The sequence below is a fragment of the Chrysochloris asiatica genome, unplaced genomic scaffold (genome assembly GCF_000296735.1).
Source record: "Chrysochloris asiatica unplaced genomic scaffold, ChrAsi1.0 scaffold00001, whole genome shotgun sequence".
In the NCBI taxonomy this organism is placed as follows: Eukaryota; Metazoa; Chordata; class Mammalia; order Afrosoricida; family Chrysochloridae; genus Chrysochloris; species Chrysochloris asiatica.
The window spans coordinates 15,473,389-15,492,579 of NW_006408519.1; the positions used below are offsets into that span (position 1 = coordinate 15,473,389).

The 19,191-nt window shown below is 35.6% G+C and overlaps 1 protein-coding gene and 1 pseudogene across 2 annotated transcripts in view; one reads left to right on the forward strand and one right to left on the reverse strand.

The window, feature by feature from the left end:
- Nucleotides 1–19,191, reverse strand: part of CSMD3 (CUB and Sushi multiple domains 3) — a 1,928,297-nt gene that overhangs the window by 650,955 nt on the left and 1,258,151 nt on the right. For both annotated transcript variants that reach the window (XM_006830658.1, XM_006830657.1), the window contains 2 exons: nucleotides 11,487–11,675; nucleotides 2,248–2,364 (listed from right to left, as the gene is read on the reverse strand). In XM_006830658.1, coding sequence (XP_006830721.1) covers nucleotides 2,248–2,364; nucleotides 11,487–11,675 — 306 coding nt within the window. The remainder of the gene's footprint in view (nucleotides 1–2,247; nucleotides 2,365–11,486; nucleotides 11,676–19,191) is intronic.
- On the forward strand, nucleotides 12,480–12,812 carry LOC102833684 (annotated as a pseudogene).

The window sequence follows — 19,191 nt, forward strand, 5'->3', positions numbered from 1 at the left end:
CAGGGCATAACATCTGGATTGCTATTAGTCAAAACCCACAAAAAGGGCGCCGGAGAACAACATCCATGGAATTACCAAGATCAGACAAGTTCATCACGTTTATAAAATACATAGAAAGCACTGGTGTTTTGGGTAAAAAGTTAGACTACATTACCTATAAATTTCCTCTCTATTTTAAAAGATTATCCTTCATATAACTTTGGCTACACTTTAGAATAGTAGTTCAAGTAAACTTTATTGGCTCTTAAATCAAAGGCATCTAAATCTGCTTTCCTTGCCATGTAAATACAGATTTAATTAACATTTGCAACCTGTGAAGATGCAAAACCTTAAGTGTTAATTAAACCTCTATTTACATAGCAAGCAGTGTGTAGCCCTCCATTTTCCTGTGTAGTATAAGGGAGCCTATTTTCAACTTCAGTAATGCACTGCACACTGCAATAATAGGATGACTTGGTTCACTGCCAGAAGGACTCCAGGTTGCTCAGAGCTTAAGCTGCTAACCAAAAGGTCAGTGATTCAAACTCATCAGCCCTTCTTAGAGAGAAAGGTGTGACAGTTTGCTTCTGTAAATAGAAAAATTGTTAAGTGTCATCGAGTTGGTTCCACCTCATAGTGACCCTTTATAGGGTTTCCAAGGAGCGACTGGTGAATTTGAACCACCGACTTACAGTTAAAACTGACTTTGTAGTCTAGGGCATTATTCCACAGTGGAAATTCTATGGTGCAGGTCTACCCTGTACTATAGGTATGCTAGAAGTCAGAATCTACTCAGTAACACTGGGTTGGTTATGGTCAAGCAAATAGTCTTCTATTACAGAGAGCAACAATCTCAGTTAGCTATGTCTTCTAACTTACTCCATCTGCAGAATAATGCAGTGGACCGCAAGATTGGTTTGTACCTCAAGGTTGCTGGTTCAAACTCACCAGCCACTCTTTGGAAACTATATACAGAATTGCCTGAATTAGAACTCACAGGACAACGCTTAACAATAACAATTTAAAAAAATCAAAATGCTAACTGTGGCAAATTTTTTTCCTCAAAAAATTCTAATGATTCTTTAGAAATCTAACTATGTAGTTAGTCCCAATCATCTTCCCCATAAAATGATGAATATGAGCAAAATCAAACCTCATGTATGAAAACTCAGTGAATTTTGATTTATGAAGAACAAACTACTATTTTCAGAATTGTAACACCTTCTTCTCTTCGTTACATATTTTTTGTTGTATATGTTTTGGGATTCTTTTTACATTTTCTCTAAAAAATATGAAGAATGACAATAGAACAAGAGTGCTAAAAGAAAATCTACTTTTAAAAAGCAGTTTTTGAAAATGTGTATTAACTTCTTTAAAAGTTTTAATACAGAAAGAACTCCAGGTGAATATATTAGGATGACCATGTTTTCATTGTTAACAAGATACAATTATGTTGCTAATTTACTAGTTTTGCAGTATTGCATGAAAGAATCTACTTAGTTCTATAGGGCCTTTCATTATTTGCTGAAGGGACATATATTTATATTTCATATGAACAGTCAGAGTCCTGGTGTGTCTCTATAAGTACTGGGTAAGTACTCTATAAATACTGGACTTCTAACCACAAAGTTGGTGGTTCAAACCCACCTAGCTACCCTTGGGAACCCTATAGAGGGTCACTATTATTTGGAACCTTCTTCATGACATTTAACAAAAACAACCACCTGCACATGACAAGTTTACACTGTGAAGTATATGTGAAATTATATATTAGAGAATTAGAGACACAAGTAATTTTAGAATGATTTTAAGTTTATATGAGGAATGTATTTGCAATAAATAAGCATAAGCATTTTCCAAACAAATGTACTGTTGGTTTTACAATTGGTTTAATATCTCATATCATATTTGTATTCCCCTTTTGAACCTTTAAACTCAACCATTAACAGTATGCCAAAGACAAATGTCATCCTGTTGGCTGTTTTGTTGATATAAAAATTCTAAATCACATTAGTTTGAAATATAAAAAGAAAATAAATGCATTTTAAATAATGATTTTTCTAAAAACATGAACATATTATAATACTACAGAAAAGTAAAAATAATCCTTCCCAGCAGTTACTCAAATTGAATTTTGTTTATAGCATATTTTAGTGCTGATCTGTTTCTGCTCATGCAAAAGGACTCTGTAAAGGACATGATGAAATAAAAATAGATGTGATGAAAATTCAGAAGACAGACCAATTATCATTGCATGAGGCATATTACCTTTACCATGGGTTACATCAACAGTCCATGTACAATTCAGAGAATTTGGATAAAATTCAGGGTAGCCAGGTGATAAGATTGTTCCACTAGGGCCTCTAACATCTCCTCCGCATAATGCTGAAAACACAAAGAAATACAGTTAGATAATCAGTACCCGTTAGAGGATGAGGCTGAAAAAATCTCTTATCTCCTCACTTGAAATACGATGAATTCAATTCTTTTTGCTTAAGCTACCTTTTTGGTAACAACCGTATTACACAAAGGCCTCTTCCAATACTAGGAAATAATTTTATCCATTGCAACACCAGAGAAGAAAAAGGTATACAATAGCCTCAGAATTAATATCGGCCCCAAGAGAATGTAGCTTGGCTTCCCACCATTTGAGTTTGAAGCACATACTCATGTATTTCTAATTATGAGAAACATTTTCATAAATTGGTTGAAAATTAAACATGAGTGATTAATTGTTTAACATTGGCTCTTATTAATTATTATGAAAACAAATGGTTTATTATAGTTTTCTAAAATACTATACTTTCTAAGATTCCTTTTTTATAAAAGTAAATTGCGAAGTTATGAAAGCTGATTCTAGACTTCTGTACGTCTCTCAGGAGTATCATGACCTAAAAGGAATGTGGAGGGGGGAGTATAGACTTGTAAATTTTTGTTTTTGAGTTGTGAAGTGCCTTTGAGCTGGTTCAGACCCTAGCAACACTGTATAGGTTTCCAAGGAGCAGCAGGTGAGCTTGAACCACCAACCTTGAGTTCAAACGGCTTTGCAGTCTGGCGCATTAACTCACAGTGCCACACCAGGACTCACACTTAGGACATGTACTGGTACACAGGACTTGTAAATTAGTGCATCAAAATATTAAAAATAATAAAGTAACAAAAATAATAAAAAGGAAAATGCTTAGGAACTGAGATCAAATTAATTAAAATATGATTCAGTATTTAAAAATCACTATTGATAATGCTTCTTTTTACCACATTTAGCAAACTTTAGTGCATACAATATCTAGACAAAGTTACCAGTATTAAAAATTAGAGGAGACTATGTAAAAATGTACATATTAACAGGAGCAGATATACACTTCTAATTTTATTCTCATTGGAGAAGCCAACATTCTTGGATATAACCAAGAGCAGGAGGAAACATGAAGACAACATGAAATAGTGCCTGTTTTGATTTTTTTCCAATTTACTGGGGACACCCAAAAAGTCAGTTGTGTTCTAATTTTCAATGATGATTTCTTCCATGTAGCAATTCAGACTAGAAGTAAAATAAGCTGGCTCCTATTCTACACCGGAGTCCGACTGTGGTGCTGTGGGATAATGTACTATACCACAATGTTAGCTTGAACAAGGTCAGTGGTTCAAACCCACCAGCTGCTCTTCAGAAATCCTATGCAGGGTCACTATGAGTCATAACCGACTCGACAGCACTTAATAACAGCAACAATTTAACTATATAGACTTAGATTTCTTTATAAAAAATGTGAAAGCATGCATTTCTTTATTATTTCTTTTATTCCATTTAGGTTCTTAACCTGTATGTCTCTTTATAGGCTACCTGTCTGCAAAATGAGCTTATGCTTCCAACCCCATTTATTATCAAAACATTATCCAATATGCGTGGTTTGGTGAACTGGGCTCTTGCTCAGGGCCTTCACAGTCCTTCACTGGTAATAAATGGATTTTTTTTTTTTTCTTTCAATTTTCCTTCATTCTTAAAAGTTATATTATGTGTTTGCAATCAATGTAATCACATTATATTGGTGTGATCAGTTATAATGATGATTACATATAGTAATAATTTCTACTATATTTTGCTTTAATGGTATTACAATTTGATCTATTTTTATTTTCTTGTAATTCAGTCTGTTTCCAGACAGAGGATTGCCTTATTTTCTTTCTTATTTTAACTGATGTGCATTTATTTCTAATACACTATTTTATTGAATTACAGATCCTTGGAGTCAGTCAGATAACCAATAATTACAACACAGTATGAATTTGTTGAGAGATGTGTGATGCATGAAAGTGCCCCACAGAATTAAAGCCTGTAGTATCCAAGTGAAAGGTCTCTATGTCATTTAGTAAAAGAAAACTTCTCACCAAGCAGAAGAATCAAAATTTAGAGTAAAACATGGGTAAAAAAATGATTCTTTTTAACAAAGATACTTTTCCAAGGATCCTACTTTTGGAACTTGAAGATATCCTCAGGAATGTTCTGGATTCAAGCTGTTTTCACCCCACCTATTTAGCGTAGTGGTTACGAATCGGGCTGTGAACCTTAAGGTCAGTGGTTCGAAACTACCAGCTGCTCCGCGGGAGAAAGATGAGGCTTTCTACTACCGTAAAGATTTACACCCTCGGAAACCCTATACAGGGTCGCTATGGGTCGGAACCGACTCGAAGGCACTTAACAACAACAACAACATTTGTGATTTGTATATCAAGCTAAAGGATCATTCTTTGGGTAAATGATTAGAGCTAGTATTATAGATTGAATTGTATTCCCCCAAAATATGTGTTGAAATACACTGTAGGATAAGCACTGGATTGCTAACCACAAGGTCAGTGGTTCAAACATTCCAACCACTCCTCGGAAACCTTATGGACTTCTGGTATGGTCTGTAGGATCAGCACTGGACTGCAAACTACAAGGTTGGTGATTCAAAATCACTAGTCACTTCCCAGAAACCCTGTTATACAGGGTTGCTATGAGTCAGAACCAACTTGACAACACCTAAACAATAATCACAACAGATCTGTAAATATCACCTTGTTTGGAAACAGTTTTTCTTGGGTCATGTTAAAGAGGTCATATGTGTGCAGAATGGGAGCAGGGTGGCTCAATAGGCTAAGAAAAGTAGGAACCACGAAGTCCGCGATTCAAGTCCACACACTGTGGGAGAAAGATGAGTCTCCAAAACTCTATGCAGGATTGCTATGAGCTAAAACCAACTCCATGGCACGTAACAACAACAAATATAGAATGGATCCTAAACCTATCACTTCTGAGTTCCAGAAATACTAGAAAAGACACAGAAAGCCACAAACAAGAGAAGAGAGATGTAATACGAGGACTGTCTCAGGTCAAGGAATGCCAACCACGTTAAACTCTGGAATACTAACAAAGAAGATGGTAACATGTCCAAAACTCTGACTTGGAGTTTAAACCTCCAGAATTGTGAGAAAATAAATTTAGCTTCTTAAAAGCCACTCACTTGTGGAATTTCTGTTATGGCAGTAGTAGTAAACAACAACAAAAAGTAATACAGAAATTAAATATTAAAGAGGGTTGGGTTATAGACCAGTAGCTAACATATTATTACTGAGAACTCATACTTCCATTTGACTCTAATCAATAAGGCAGAACATAGACATTATTATGTTTGTTGTTGCAGTTCAAACCAACCTTGCAGTCCAGCACATTAACCCGCAGCACCACACCAGGACTCCTAAACATATAATGATTCTATTGCTGTTGGGTGCTGTGAAGTTAGTGACCCTGCCTTAGGGGTTCTGAGGAGTGGCTGGTGAGCTTGAACCACTGACCTTGCAGTTCAAACTGACTTTGCAGTCCAGCACATTAACCCTCAGTGGTATACCAGGACTCCAGTGCCTAATATTTGAGAATAGCTACCACTAGATATAGGTCTTGAGAAAAATTAACTTAAAGTACATATTTGTAGAAAACCTTTCAATTTCATTTTTTACTAGATGAAATGAAAAATACAAAAAAAAATTTATTATATATTGAACAAAATTTAAGAGAAAATTGTAGCTATGTTCTAATTCCTACCAAAATGAAACCAAGCCCATCAAACTTACAATGTACCTGGTGCTATTCTTTAGACTTTACATATATTAACTCAATTAACTCCTATAAAATCCTATGAGAAATGTACATTTCACACATGATAAAGTCAGTGTTTAGAGAATACATTCAGCCTTATGTCAGAATTCACGTTCTTAAGCAGACTCTTAGAGCAAGTGCTGACTTTTTTTCACATTGTTTTGTTTTGTTTTTGTTTTTTTTTCTATGAAAAATATAAACGTGAGTAATCTATGATATTCTTCACTTACATTTGAATTGTGACCACTGACTGACCCACTGCCATCAAGTCCATTCTGATCTATAACAACCCTACAGGGGAGAGTACAACTGCTGTTTGGGTTCTGAGGCTGCATCTTTATGCAAGTACACAGCCTCATTTTTTTCATTTGGAGCAGCTGGTGAATTTGAACCTCCAACCTTGTGGTTAGCAGCCCAGTGTTTAACACACTGCACTACCCAGTCTCCTTACTTGAAGCTGTTGAATGTCATCGACTCATTTCTGAATCATAGCAACCCTGTATATGGTTTCTGAAGAGCAGCTGGTGGGCTTGAATCACACATCTTATGATTAGCAGTCCTTTGCTTATTGTACAGTGCCATATCAGGAGTCTGTTAACATTGTAGCACCCACAAAGGGGGTTGAACATTGTTTTTGTTGTTAAGTGCCATCTTAGAGTGGGTTCCTGCTCACAGCGACTTTGTATAGGGTTTGTGAGACTGTAAAACTTTGTGGGAGCAGAAATCATCATTTTTCTCCCTTTGAGACTCTTCTGGGCTCAGTGCTTATGAGTTGTAGTACCTCACCCTCCTACCTCCACTCAGAGGAATCAGCTTATATAAAAATTATTCAAGGGACTCATCCTTTTCTCAAAGATTCATTTAATCTTTTCAAACCACTCTCTTTTTAAGCACCTAGCATCTAACATTCAGAATCCTTGACAAATTTGGTATATTTAATTGGTTTATCTATGACATATGACATAGCGTCTCATATGTCAATGGTTTTATGTCTAATTGTAGCAGCTTTCCTTCATCACCATCCTTATTATTTCCATCAACGTAATAAACTTTCTAAATGAGATAATTTTACATTGCAAATATTTTTAATCATATTTGCTTTACATTGTTGATTTTGTGAACAATCATGAATAATTGATATAATAGGCAGTGATACATGCCAATGTTAAATAGGAAACTTGTTTGAGGTAATTAATTTTAAAATTAGTCATTTCTTTATGAGAGTAAAACAGAAATCAATTATTGGAATCATTTATGAGAGTCCTAAAAATTTAAGATGAATTAAAGAGATTTGAGTTTTTGTACATGCTATTTTGTTTTAAATTTTACATGGGTAGTCATTCAAATGAGCTATAATCTTCCAAGCAGAAATTATTTTAAAAGGGAAGGCTGAGAATAAGTCAGTTTAGGAGAACATGTAGGCCATTCTATAGTAGTTATCAGTAGAATTAGGGTGTCTAAAAAGAATGGTATGGATCTTCAGTCCTGATCTGTATCGTCACCTTTTCCAAAGGAATTGCAATTCATTCTAACTACCTAGCTAATTGATGCCATCTATCTAAAGAGGAGTTCTAGCACTGTAGGAACTCAAGGTCTGTTTGAACTGTAAGGTCGTCAGTGCAAACTCACCAGCTGCTCCTTGGAAATCCTATATGGGTTTGATATGAGTCAGAACTTGTAATGACACAAATTTTTATGCAACAAGTATAATAGGTTTGTGTATGTTCATGTGAAGAGTAAACAGACAAATTGCATATCAAATGAACCCATGGAAAACTGTAAAAACACAGGGAGTGATAAAATATACATGAAAAACTCAATTACTTTATATGAAAGCAAATAACTGATCCCACTTCTCTCTCCTCCCCCCAAAATACCCAACAACAAAACACCCAAGAAGAAAGATCAGCATCAAAATCAACAATGTTACAGTGAAATTCAGTAATCTTAGCTGGTTACTCCAAATTCAGCATTTCAAATTTACTAGCCATTCCTAGGAAACTCTATACACAGTAGCTGTTAGTTAAAATCGACTCAACTGCACTAAACAACAACAACAACTTTAGCTGCTAGCCTTTTTGTCTCCCCAATTTTTGCTATATACTATCACTGTTTTACAAAATCATGCAAATATCCACTAGTGTTTTAGATCCTTGATGTCACCACAAAAGCTAAGTCTTTGAATATAATTATCCAGTCCTGTAAAATCCCACCTTGTCCTTGGTAGTGTTACATACCTGGGCAATGTTCTCCTACTTACTATAGCATATCTAAAATAGATAATTTATAGCCTGGGATTTTTCAAAATATTTGAATATTGCAAAGGAATATGGGAATATGATCTACAAATCCCATCATGACTTTTTGTCTGCTTAGTTTAAATTTCAACTCTGTTTATTATTGTTATTTTATTATTATTATTCCTAGGCTCCCCACAATGAGTTCTATATATTGAAACTGCTTATATGTGGATTCTAAGCACACTTGCTTATATTGAATTCTTGGAGCTGATACATCAAGCCAGGATGGCCAAAATTCATCTCTTATATTTTGGACATATTGTCAGGAGGGACCAGCGCTAGAGGAGGGTATCATGTTTGGTAAGGTGGAGGGTCAGAGAAAAAGAGGAAGACCCCCAGTGAGATGATTGGGAAAATGGCAGTATCAATGGGCTCAAGTGTGGCAACAATTGTGATGTTGGCCCTGCTAATTTTGCTCATGTACTAAATCTTTCAATTAGATAAACTAAATAAGGTAAATGCTGAGGTTTCAAAACTGTTCAGTTCAACGTTATTTAGTTTATCTAATTGAAAGATTTAGTGCATGGGCAAAATTAGCAGGAATTAAACAAAACAGCACATGAATTGATGTGTTGGTGTTTGTTGTTGTTAGGTGTCATCGTGTCGGTACCGACTCATAGCGACCTTATGCACAGCAGAACCAGGACTTTAGTTCTAAATTTCCTATAAAAAGTGGCCATATTCTTTATCAAAAACCAACTGGGATACTCTGAGAGGGAAAAAAAGTCTACCAAGACAAAAGATGACAATAGGAAATTGTCTAAAATACAGTATGTATGGGTCATCTACCTTTCTATCAATTAAAGGAGCCATTTTAATCAATAATGAGTTGCTTCATAACAGGACTTTGACATCTATTTTGCTTTGGCATTCATGGCAACCTTATATTCTCAATACACAGAAGACATGATATGTCTGTGACTTTTAGTATACATACTATCCTAGACATTTAACATGTTGGTCAATGTAGGAAGGAGTCAGGTGCCCAATCACCTAGAGGCTATTATGTTTTGTCTTTGGGTTTATTTCTGCCTTAAATGAACAATGAAAGAATGTTCTGAACCAGGTTCTGCCACTGTTATCAAATGATTACTTTGGATTCTCTGCTTAAGTAGACTAAAAGGGTCAAGAAGGGAAGCCAAGAGATCCATTAAGAACTAAAGTTTGAAAGAAAGTATCACATTTACTAAATAGTACATCATAGTAATTGTAACATTTCTGATCTGAGTTTCAAGTTTTCTTATTCAGCAATGAAAGATGGTGAATTCCTGGTGTGGCGTTATAGGATAAGCTCTGGACTGCAAGGTCAGTTGGAAATGCAAGGTCCATGGTTCAGACTCACCAGTTGCTCTTCAAAAACCCTATATAGGGTCACTGTGAGTCAAAAATGACCTGAAGGAACTTAACAACAACAACAAGTACACAACTAATAGCCATGAATGTGTTCCTTCCATATGTGAAAGCATAGCAAATGCAAACCCAACCCATTGCCATGGAGCCGATTCTGACTCATAGCAATCTTAGAGGACAGTGTAGCACCGTGCCATGTGATTTTCAGGGCTATATTTCTAATTGAGAGCAGATATGGGTAATGTCATTTACTCCATAAGCTACAATAAATCTCCATGACCCACTGAGAATTTCTCACATTGGGAAAAAAAGGAGGAAAACTTGCCTGGAAAATTTGCCTACAATGGAAGAGATTCATGTCACTACACAGAAGAAAGCTACGATAAAACATGAAAAATTTCTTGAAAGTATTTTAATTCATGCTTATAATTAGTGATGAGAATCATGCCACCCCTATCTTTTCTAATATTTGAATAGCTCAACAATAAATTCTGCTTTGATTTTTAAAAACTAGAGTTGCAACCACTCCTAAGAAACCCTATACCAGGTCACTATAAATCAGAATTGACTAGATGATACTTAACAACAATAACAGTAATAAAACATTTTATCATAAAATAAAAATATACAATCTTCTACCTTGAAAAAAAGTATAGAAATTGGAAACAGTGCTATACAGAGAAATTTAAGCCCCAAATTAAATTACACTTATAGAAGCCCTGGTGTGATGATGTAGGATAAGCACTAGACTGCAAATTGTAAGGTTGATGGCTCAAATCCACCAGCTGCTTCTCAGAAAGCTTATGGTGGGTCCCTATGAGTTGGAACCAACTTGACAAAACATAACAACAACAAGACTAGGTATACATTATGTGTGCTTTTTGGCAGAACAAGTAGGAAACATATTCTAATCTTTGGGTAAGTAGTGTCTTTCTTTGTATTTCCATGTATTTCCTGGAACATAAAACCTTTCTGATTTATACCCATTGAAACAAAGAAGCAGGAAGGACACTAGTATAAAAGAGAAGCAGTGACACCACTGATGGAGAGAGAGATGATGACGGGAAGAGATGGAGCAGCTGGGGACTTTAGACCCAGAGAGGGAGAGGGGCTGTGTGCTGATGACTGGGGGCAGGCTTGTAGTATATACCCTTTGGTTGGTTGATGATACATGGAGAGGATTGTAACCATGGCAGTGAAATGATATATGATAGGATGAATGTAAAACTAATGTTCTCCCATGTAAACTATCACATAGTTCACAACAAAACATTAAAAAAAAAGAAGTTATTAAAACCATAGGCAGTATAGGGAAAATGCCATGATGTTGTGTAAAAAGGTAGAATGTTTTGAGGGTAGACTGGTCTGTCATTTGGAATAGTAGATAGTACCTTCCAGGGTAAGAAGCAAATGTATCATTACTTCAATGCATTTACCTCACATTAATTTCCCATTTTAATACAATTCAAAACATTTCAGTATTCAGCATATACTTAAAATGGTTACATTAGCATATTAAAAATATATCTATCATCCTTAACAGTTATCAGTAATCTTTATTTTCTACTACTAAATGTTTGATAACATACAATTTCCAAAATTGAATATATTCTTTGAAATTTATGAAACATTTATAGTTATGTTAAACTTCATTTTATAAAAACTATGATGATTTCTTATTTTTATATAAGTTAGTATCTTCTACACGTTGAATGAGTTCTTACCATCACAAGTTGGAAGTGGATGACTCCACCAGTGGTTTTTTTCACATAGAAGGGGCTCTTCATGGCTTAGTCTGTATCCTGGATCACAGCTAAAAGAAACAGTAGACCCAATGGAGAAATCATGACCATAGCGAAGGCCATGTACTGGTATTCCAGGATCTAAGCAAGAGTAAGTGTTCACTATAACACCTGGGAAACAAAGGAAACACAACACATAGTAAGTTTGAACAGAATCAGATTAATTGAAGATTCTTATTTTGGTAGCATAATGATTGTGAATCAGGTTGTGAACCGCAAAGTCAGCAATTCGAAACTACCAGATGTTCCGCAGGAGAAAGATGAGGCTTTCTATTCCCGTAAAGATTTACAGCCTCGGAAACCCTGTACAGAGTAGCTATGGGTCGGAACCGACTCCACGGCACATAACCACAACAACTTCTTCAAATGAATGCCAATGATAATTCAGCAATTGTTGATGTACTCTTTTAATGTTAGTGTCATTAAAAACCAAAACATCAATTCATTAAAATATTTTTTGATATTTTAACTAAGCAGAATCAAATTCATCAAATTCATTATTATGAAAATATATAGTTATCTAACATCTTTTGTATTGTTAACTTTCATTTAAAAAATTATTTTAAACGAAGTAATAAATGTTATTATGTTTCAGGCACAGTTATAAATATTTTATAAGCATTGCCCCACTAAATCATTATAAAAAGTCTTTAAAATTAGATTAATAATAAAAATTTTATTGTATTGTTTAGGAAATATTTTATTCCTTGGTCATGAACTCAAAAGTATGGTTCCTGTTCATGTATGCACCAGTTTATTCCAAACAAAACATATTTAAACCTGCCTCTGCAATCAGTGGATTGTTGTTAAATGCTGTTGAATGATTCTGACCTATTAAAACCCTGTATAGTAGAGGCAGAATCAACGCGGAAGAAACAGAAGTGACCCGAGAACGCTGTCAGCACCACGAACCTCCTCAACAAGCCCAAGAGTGAGATGACCCCAGAGAAGCTGCAGAAGGAGGAGGAGGAGTTAAACACGGGGCCCCTGTAGGTGCTCACGCAGTCAGTCAAGAATAACACCCAAGCGCTCATCAAATGTTGCAACAACAAGAAGCTGCTGAGCTGCGTCAAGGCTTTCGACAGGCACCGCAACATGGTGCTGGAGAATGTGAAAAAGATGTGGACCGAAGTCCCCAAGAGTAGCAAGGGCAAGAAGAAGTCCAAGCCCGTCAACATCTCCAAGATGTTCCTACGTGGGGTCTCTGTCATTGTGGTCCTGCAGAACCCACTCATCGCTGGCAAGTAGGGGCCCAAAGCTGCCTCCACCACCCCGTGAAGACCTGCCCTGTATTGGGAATAATAAAGTCCCTGTGTTTTTTTTTACTAAAAAGATCATTTAAAACCCTGTATAGGGTGTCCGAGGAACGGTGGGTTTGAACCACCAACCTTGTGCTTAACTTACAGCACCACACCAGACAAATGATCTCAGTAGTATACTTGTCTTAATCTAATGAGCATGGCTTCAATAAAATTATGTGTGTGTGTGACATTTTTGTGTCACACACAAAAAATTAATTTGACATCAGTGTTAATAGCCAATTTTTAGCAACGCTCAAATGGACAACATCCCAAGTCATGGAAACTTTGCAACAAGTTTATGGGAATGCTGCCCTACATAAAAATAACAATTTTTAGATTGATTAAACTTTTAAGGAAATTCAGAAAGACCTCAAAGATGAATTAAAGATAGAGAGCTTACCTCAGAAAATTTTGTGATGTTTGTTTGGGACTTCTAAGGGGTAATCATGATTCAACAGCATTTAACAAGAACAACAAAGGGGTTATCTGAGGTCCTGGTGTAGTGCTACAGAATAAGCACTAGACTGCTAACTGCAAGGTCAGTGGTTCAAACCCATCAGTTGCTCCTCTGAAACCCAACTCAAAGGTTGCTATGAGTTGGAACCGACTCAATGGCACTTAACAACAACAACAAAGGATAATCTTGATAGATTTTCTCAAAGGACACAGGATGAATAAAGACCTACTATGGAAACTTTTACGAAATCTGAAAAATGCATTGGTGAGAAAATGGCCAGGAAAGTTGTGCCCAAAATTGTTTTTCATCATGACAATGAACCTGCTAAGCCCTTGAGGCTGCTAAACAAGAGCTGTCCTGTGAGAATTCAACTGGGAACTGTTACCTCATCCAAGCTACCGTCATGATCTTGTCACTTTAGGCTACATTTGTGCTCCTAAACTAAAAACAACAACAAAAACCCACTGAAAAGTAGCATGATTGTAGTTCCTCCAGGATGCTAAAACTGCTTTTTAAAAATCTTGTAAATTGAAGAACATAGAATTCTTTAGGTAAGAGTTAAAGAGATGGAAATACCAACTATGGAAGCGTATACACCTAAATGGAGGGCACTTAGAGAACAAAAAATCATATTTTGATATTTTTGTTTAATAAGGTTTCATTGATTTATTTTTTAGCAATACTTTCCTACTTATTTCACTGAAGTTACTGTTAGACGCTATTGAGTTGGTTCCAACTAATAGTGACTTTATATGTAGAACAGAATGAAACACTGCCTGGTCCTGTGCCTTCCTCACAATTGTTCTGTTTGAGCTGCTGCCACTGTGTCAATCCATGTCATTGGGGGTTTTCTTCTTTTTTTTGCTGATCCTCCATTTTACCAGGCATGATGCCCTGCTCCTGGGGCTGCATTCTACTGATAACATGCCCAAAGTATGAGAGACAAAGTCTCACCATCCTGGCTTTTAAGGAACATTCTGGCTACATTTTCCAAGATGGATTTGTTTGTGATTCAGGAAGCTCATGGTCCTCCTGATAATATGTCCAAAGTATGAGAGATGAAGTCTGATCATTCTGTGTTCCAAGGAGCACTCTGGCTATACTTCTAACACAGATCATCTGTTTGCTCTTTTGGTAGCCCATGGCACTTTTTATACACTCCTTCAACACCATAACTCAAACGCACCAATTCTTTTACAGTCTTCCTTACTCACTGTCCAACTTTCACATGCATATGGGGTTACTGAAAATACCATGGCTTGGGTCAGGCACTCTGTAGTTCTGAAACTGACATCTTTGCCCTTCAACACTTTAAAGATGTCTTGTGTAGCAGGTTTACCTAATGCAATACATTGCTTGATTTCTTGGACGCTGCCTCCATGAGAGCTGATGGTTGATCTAGCAAAATGAAGTCTTTGACAACTTCAATCTTTTCTCCATTTGTTGTTGTTGTTAAGTGCCATTGAGTTGATTCTGACCCATAACAACCCTATATAGGGTTTCCAAGGAACAGCTGGTGAGCTTGAACCACCAAGCTTGCAGGTTCAAATAATTTTGCAGTCTGATTCATTAGCCCACAGCGCCACACAAAATTTACATGGATGTTATTTACTGGACAGTGGTGAGGATTTTTGTTTTCTTTACATTGAGATGCAAACCATACCAAAGGCTGTTGTCTTTGATCTTCATCAGTAAGTATTTTAAGTCCTCTTCACTTTTAGCAAGCAAGGGTGTATCATCTGCATATCGCAGGTTGCTAAGAAGTCTTCCTCCAATCCTGATACCATGTTTTCCTTCATATAATTCAGCTTCTCAAATTATTTGCTCAGGATAGACATTGAATAAGTATCATGAAAGAATAAAACCCTGATGCACATCTTTCTTTATTTTAAACCATTTGGTGTTCCTTTGTTCTGTTTGAACAACTGCCTCTTTGTCAATGTACAGGTTCCTCATGAGCACAATTATGTGTTCTGGAATACACATAATTCACAATGTTGCCCATTGCTTGTCATGATTAATGACACAATCAATGATATGTACATATCCCTATGGTGCAAAATCTCCCCAATTATGTATGGATATGTGTATCAGGTGAGAACCACTTATATAAGGTATACTGAAGAATCGTTTTTAAGTGCCATTGAGTCAGTTCTGAGTCATGGTGACGTTAAATCCGTTTTTAAGGAGAGGCTGGTATGTTTGAATTATTGTTGTCTCCTTGAATGGTATATTTAAACAATGAATATTCTTTATTTTATATCTTCACAAATGTACTGGTAGTGGTGATGCCATTGAGTTGGTTCTGACTCATGGCAACCCTGGGTAGGTTTGCAGAAGCAGAATGTCTCATCTTTTTCCCATGGAGTGACTGATCGATTTGAACTGGTGAGCTTGCAGTTAGCAGCCCAACTTGTAATTCACTATGCTACCACAGTAGTCAATACAGATTATAACTCTATTTAAAATATATTCAATTAAGAAAATACTTATTACATTAGCTGTTCTTGTTCTTATGTGCTTTTGAGTCCATTGTGACTGACAGTAAGCCTATTGTTGTTTTTAAGTGCCGTCGAATTGGTTCTGATTCATTATAGGTTTTCCGAGGAGCAGCTGGTAGATGAACTGCTCACCTTGTGGTTCAAACCAACATTACAGTCCAACGCAGCAACCTGCAGTGCTACACCAGGACTCCATTTTGTTAATTGAGTCAGTTTCAACTCATGGCAACACTGTTTAGGGTTTTTGAGGAGCGGCTGGTGAATTTGAACTGCCAACCTTGCAGTTCAAACTGACCTTGTAGTCCAGGGCTTATCCTACAATGCCACACCAGGACTCCATTTTGTTAATAGAATCCTTCAGTATTGCAACCCAAGGTTGATTTTAATGGTTTTCATATTACTCAGACTGAAGGTCAGCAAATAGCACAAAGTTGGTAATTTGATTTAACCTTTCTTTCACAAACAATGTATGATATAAAATGATGCATTTAATGGTTTGTAGATCTAGAAGCCACAATAAATTCTAAATATTTCCTAATTGATTGACAAGCAAATGACTCAGGAGGTGAAAATGCTACAAAACTGAAAAATTGAGAAAGAACACGATCGTCAAATATCAACATGATTTATTAACAAAACTTATTATTAAAAATGCCATGTAATTGGTTAAGTAATCTTATAAGAGCCTGTAATAAAAAGATTTGAATACTTTAAGTTTTGGTTTCTCCACCACTACCATCCTGCCTTGTATAATTACTTTAATTATAACAACTGCTATTTTAGTGGTATATTCTTTTAGGTGCCAAGTATCTCCCATAATTAGAAAAAAAATTAATGAATTTATATATGCATATGTAAATAAACCTTTGGAGAAAGGTATTTATGTCCATGGATTTGTTCTGTTTCTAATTCTAATTATAATGTTATGTATTTAGATATCTAAAAATATTTCAAATAATGCAACATAATTTATAGTGTGAATGTTATTAAAGGAAAAAAAACTATACTGAAACAAAAAAGTAACTTATTTTCTTAAATTTTACTTATGTTGTTATTGCTATTTTTATTATGGTCTCCTGGTGTGGCACTGTAGGATGAACACTGTACTGTTAACCACAAGGTCTGCAGTTCAAACACACTAGTTGTCCTGTGGAAACCCTATACTGCTATTATGAGTGGGAACTGACATGACAGCACTTAATAACAACAACACAACATTTTAAAGGTATTTTTTAAATGATTAATAGTCTTATAGTAAAGTTTTTTGCAAACTCCAATTTCAGAAGAATGGTGAGTAGACTTAAAATTTACCTAGGGAAAAAAAATAAAATTTCAAGTTTAAGTACAAGAAACACTTCCTTGTTTTTAGCCCATGGGAAGTAATTTTTTTTTTCTTTTAATGAATGTAATTTAAAGTAATAGATATTCATCAAACACAAATATATTTCTAATGTTCAATAAGCAATCAACTGATTTTGAGGTTTGTGAATGGGTCATTTTAAAAGACAGTTTTGTCCAGAAGAATAGAGGCCAGTTATGTCTTAGATGGCTATCTGAAACTTTTCTGACACCAGGGCTAAGCAATCAACTAAGAGGAGTCAGGTATAACAGGAAGAGATGAAATATGTAGCTAATTGCTTCCAGGAGCATCTATCACCTTTGCCATGAGACCAGAGAACTGGAGGATGCATAATTGCTATTCCTGAATATTTTGATGAAAATTTATACAACAATATTTAATAGAAAAAGCAAAAAATCATAAAAGTATTTCAAATTTTCCTGGACTCCAGATTTTCTGAGCCATGGAGGCTATTGTACTGAGATAATCTTTCAAATTTAAACCAAATACAGCCCTTGAGGTCTTCTTTAAAAATCAAATAATAGTTTAGCTTTTGAACATTAAAGAAAATACGTATCTGTGTTGAGCATATGTTGTTTTAAGGACTACTTATAAGAGATACATTGACAACAACAAATACAAATATTGGCTAGGAACCTTAGTGGGTCATTGAATTTTTGTTGCTAATGGGAGAGGAACAACTCAGGGAAGGAGGAGGAAGTGGTTGTACAACTATAAGAATATAATCGATGTCACTTAATTGCAGATGTAGAAACTATTGACTAAGTGTATAATGGTGCTGTAGGATAAGCACTGCACTGCTAACCACAAAGTTGTTGATTCAGATCTTTCAGCTACTCCTTGGAAATTCTATACAGGGTTGTTATGAGTTGCAACCAACTCAATATTACTAATAACAACAACAATCTCAACATTAACAATAAAATGAAAGGGGGGAAAAAAAAGACAGCTTGACTACCTTCTTGGAAATTTTATTAAGAGAATACTGACCAAAAAGGAATTTTGGTTCATTTATTTGCACAATAAGAAAGAATTGTGATGCTGTAAATTATCTCACAATAGTTAGTAAACCATAAGGCAAATTGAATAAAAGTGAGAGAAAGGGATCTCTTGAAAACGAAATTGGTTACAGCCTCCTAGCCAGATTTGAACAAAACTATTATCAATTATGTCTAACCAACACCAGGCACTCTCAGCTCTGAGGCTGAATTTGTCCTTTTAGGCACTTGTCCTCTGTAAGCTCTTGGAGCATGTTATTAAGGTGGCAAACTTGCTGAGTGAAAGTACCCATTTGAACTGGATTTCCTGATTTTGTTTCTCATTTGATTTTTTTTTTTTTTGGAAAAAATATAAGAGCTCTCATTTATTGACAGATTACTGCATGTGAAACCGTATGCATGGTTTCATTTAATCCTTAAAACAACAGCCCTGTGTCTGGTAAATGATAGAGATCACAGACTCTAAGTGGAGTTGGATAGAATGTGATTTACTGAGCAGATGGCATAACAATGAGCTATACAACTTTTATGGTATATTGATATCAATTAATTACTAGTACAAATTCTAAGAGTTAATTTGGTAATAAATTTCCTAAAATGACTCAGTGTAACTCAGCAGTACCAAATATATGTTAAAGTAAATATATTAGTTAAGATTTTCTAGTTTATTTGATGTATAAGTGAAAATCAACTTGAATATTATATTCATTTTTATCACAAGAACCTTGTCACAGTACTCTAAATAAAAATGCAATGCAATTAAATAATATTGTGGATAAGAATATTAAAAAGAAAGCAGCAATGCATATATATTGTTGTTGTTAAGAGCCATGGCGAACCTTAAGGTCAGTGGTTCGAAACTACCAGCCGCTCTGCGGGAGAAAGATGAGGCTTTCTACTCCCGTAAAGATTTACACCTTCGGAAACCCTGTACAGGGTCGCTATGGGTCGGAATCGACTCGACGGCACTTAACAACAACAACAACATAGTGGCCCTGTATAAGGTTTCC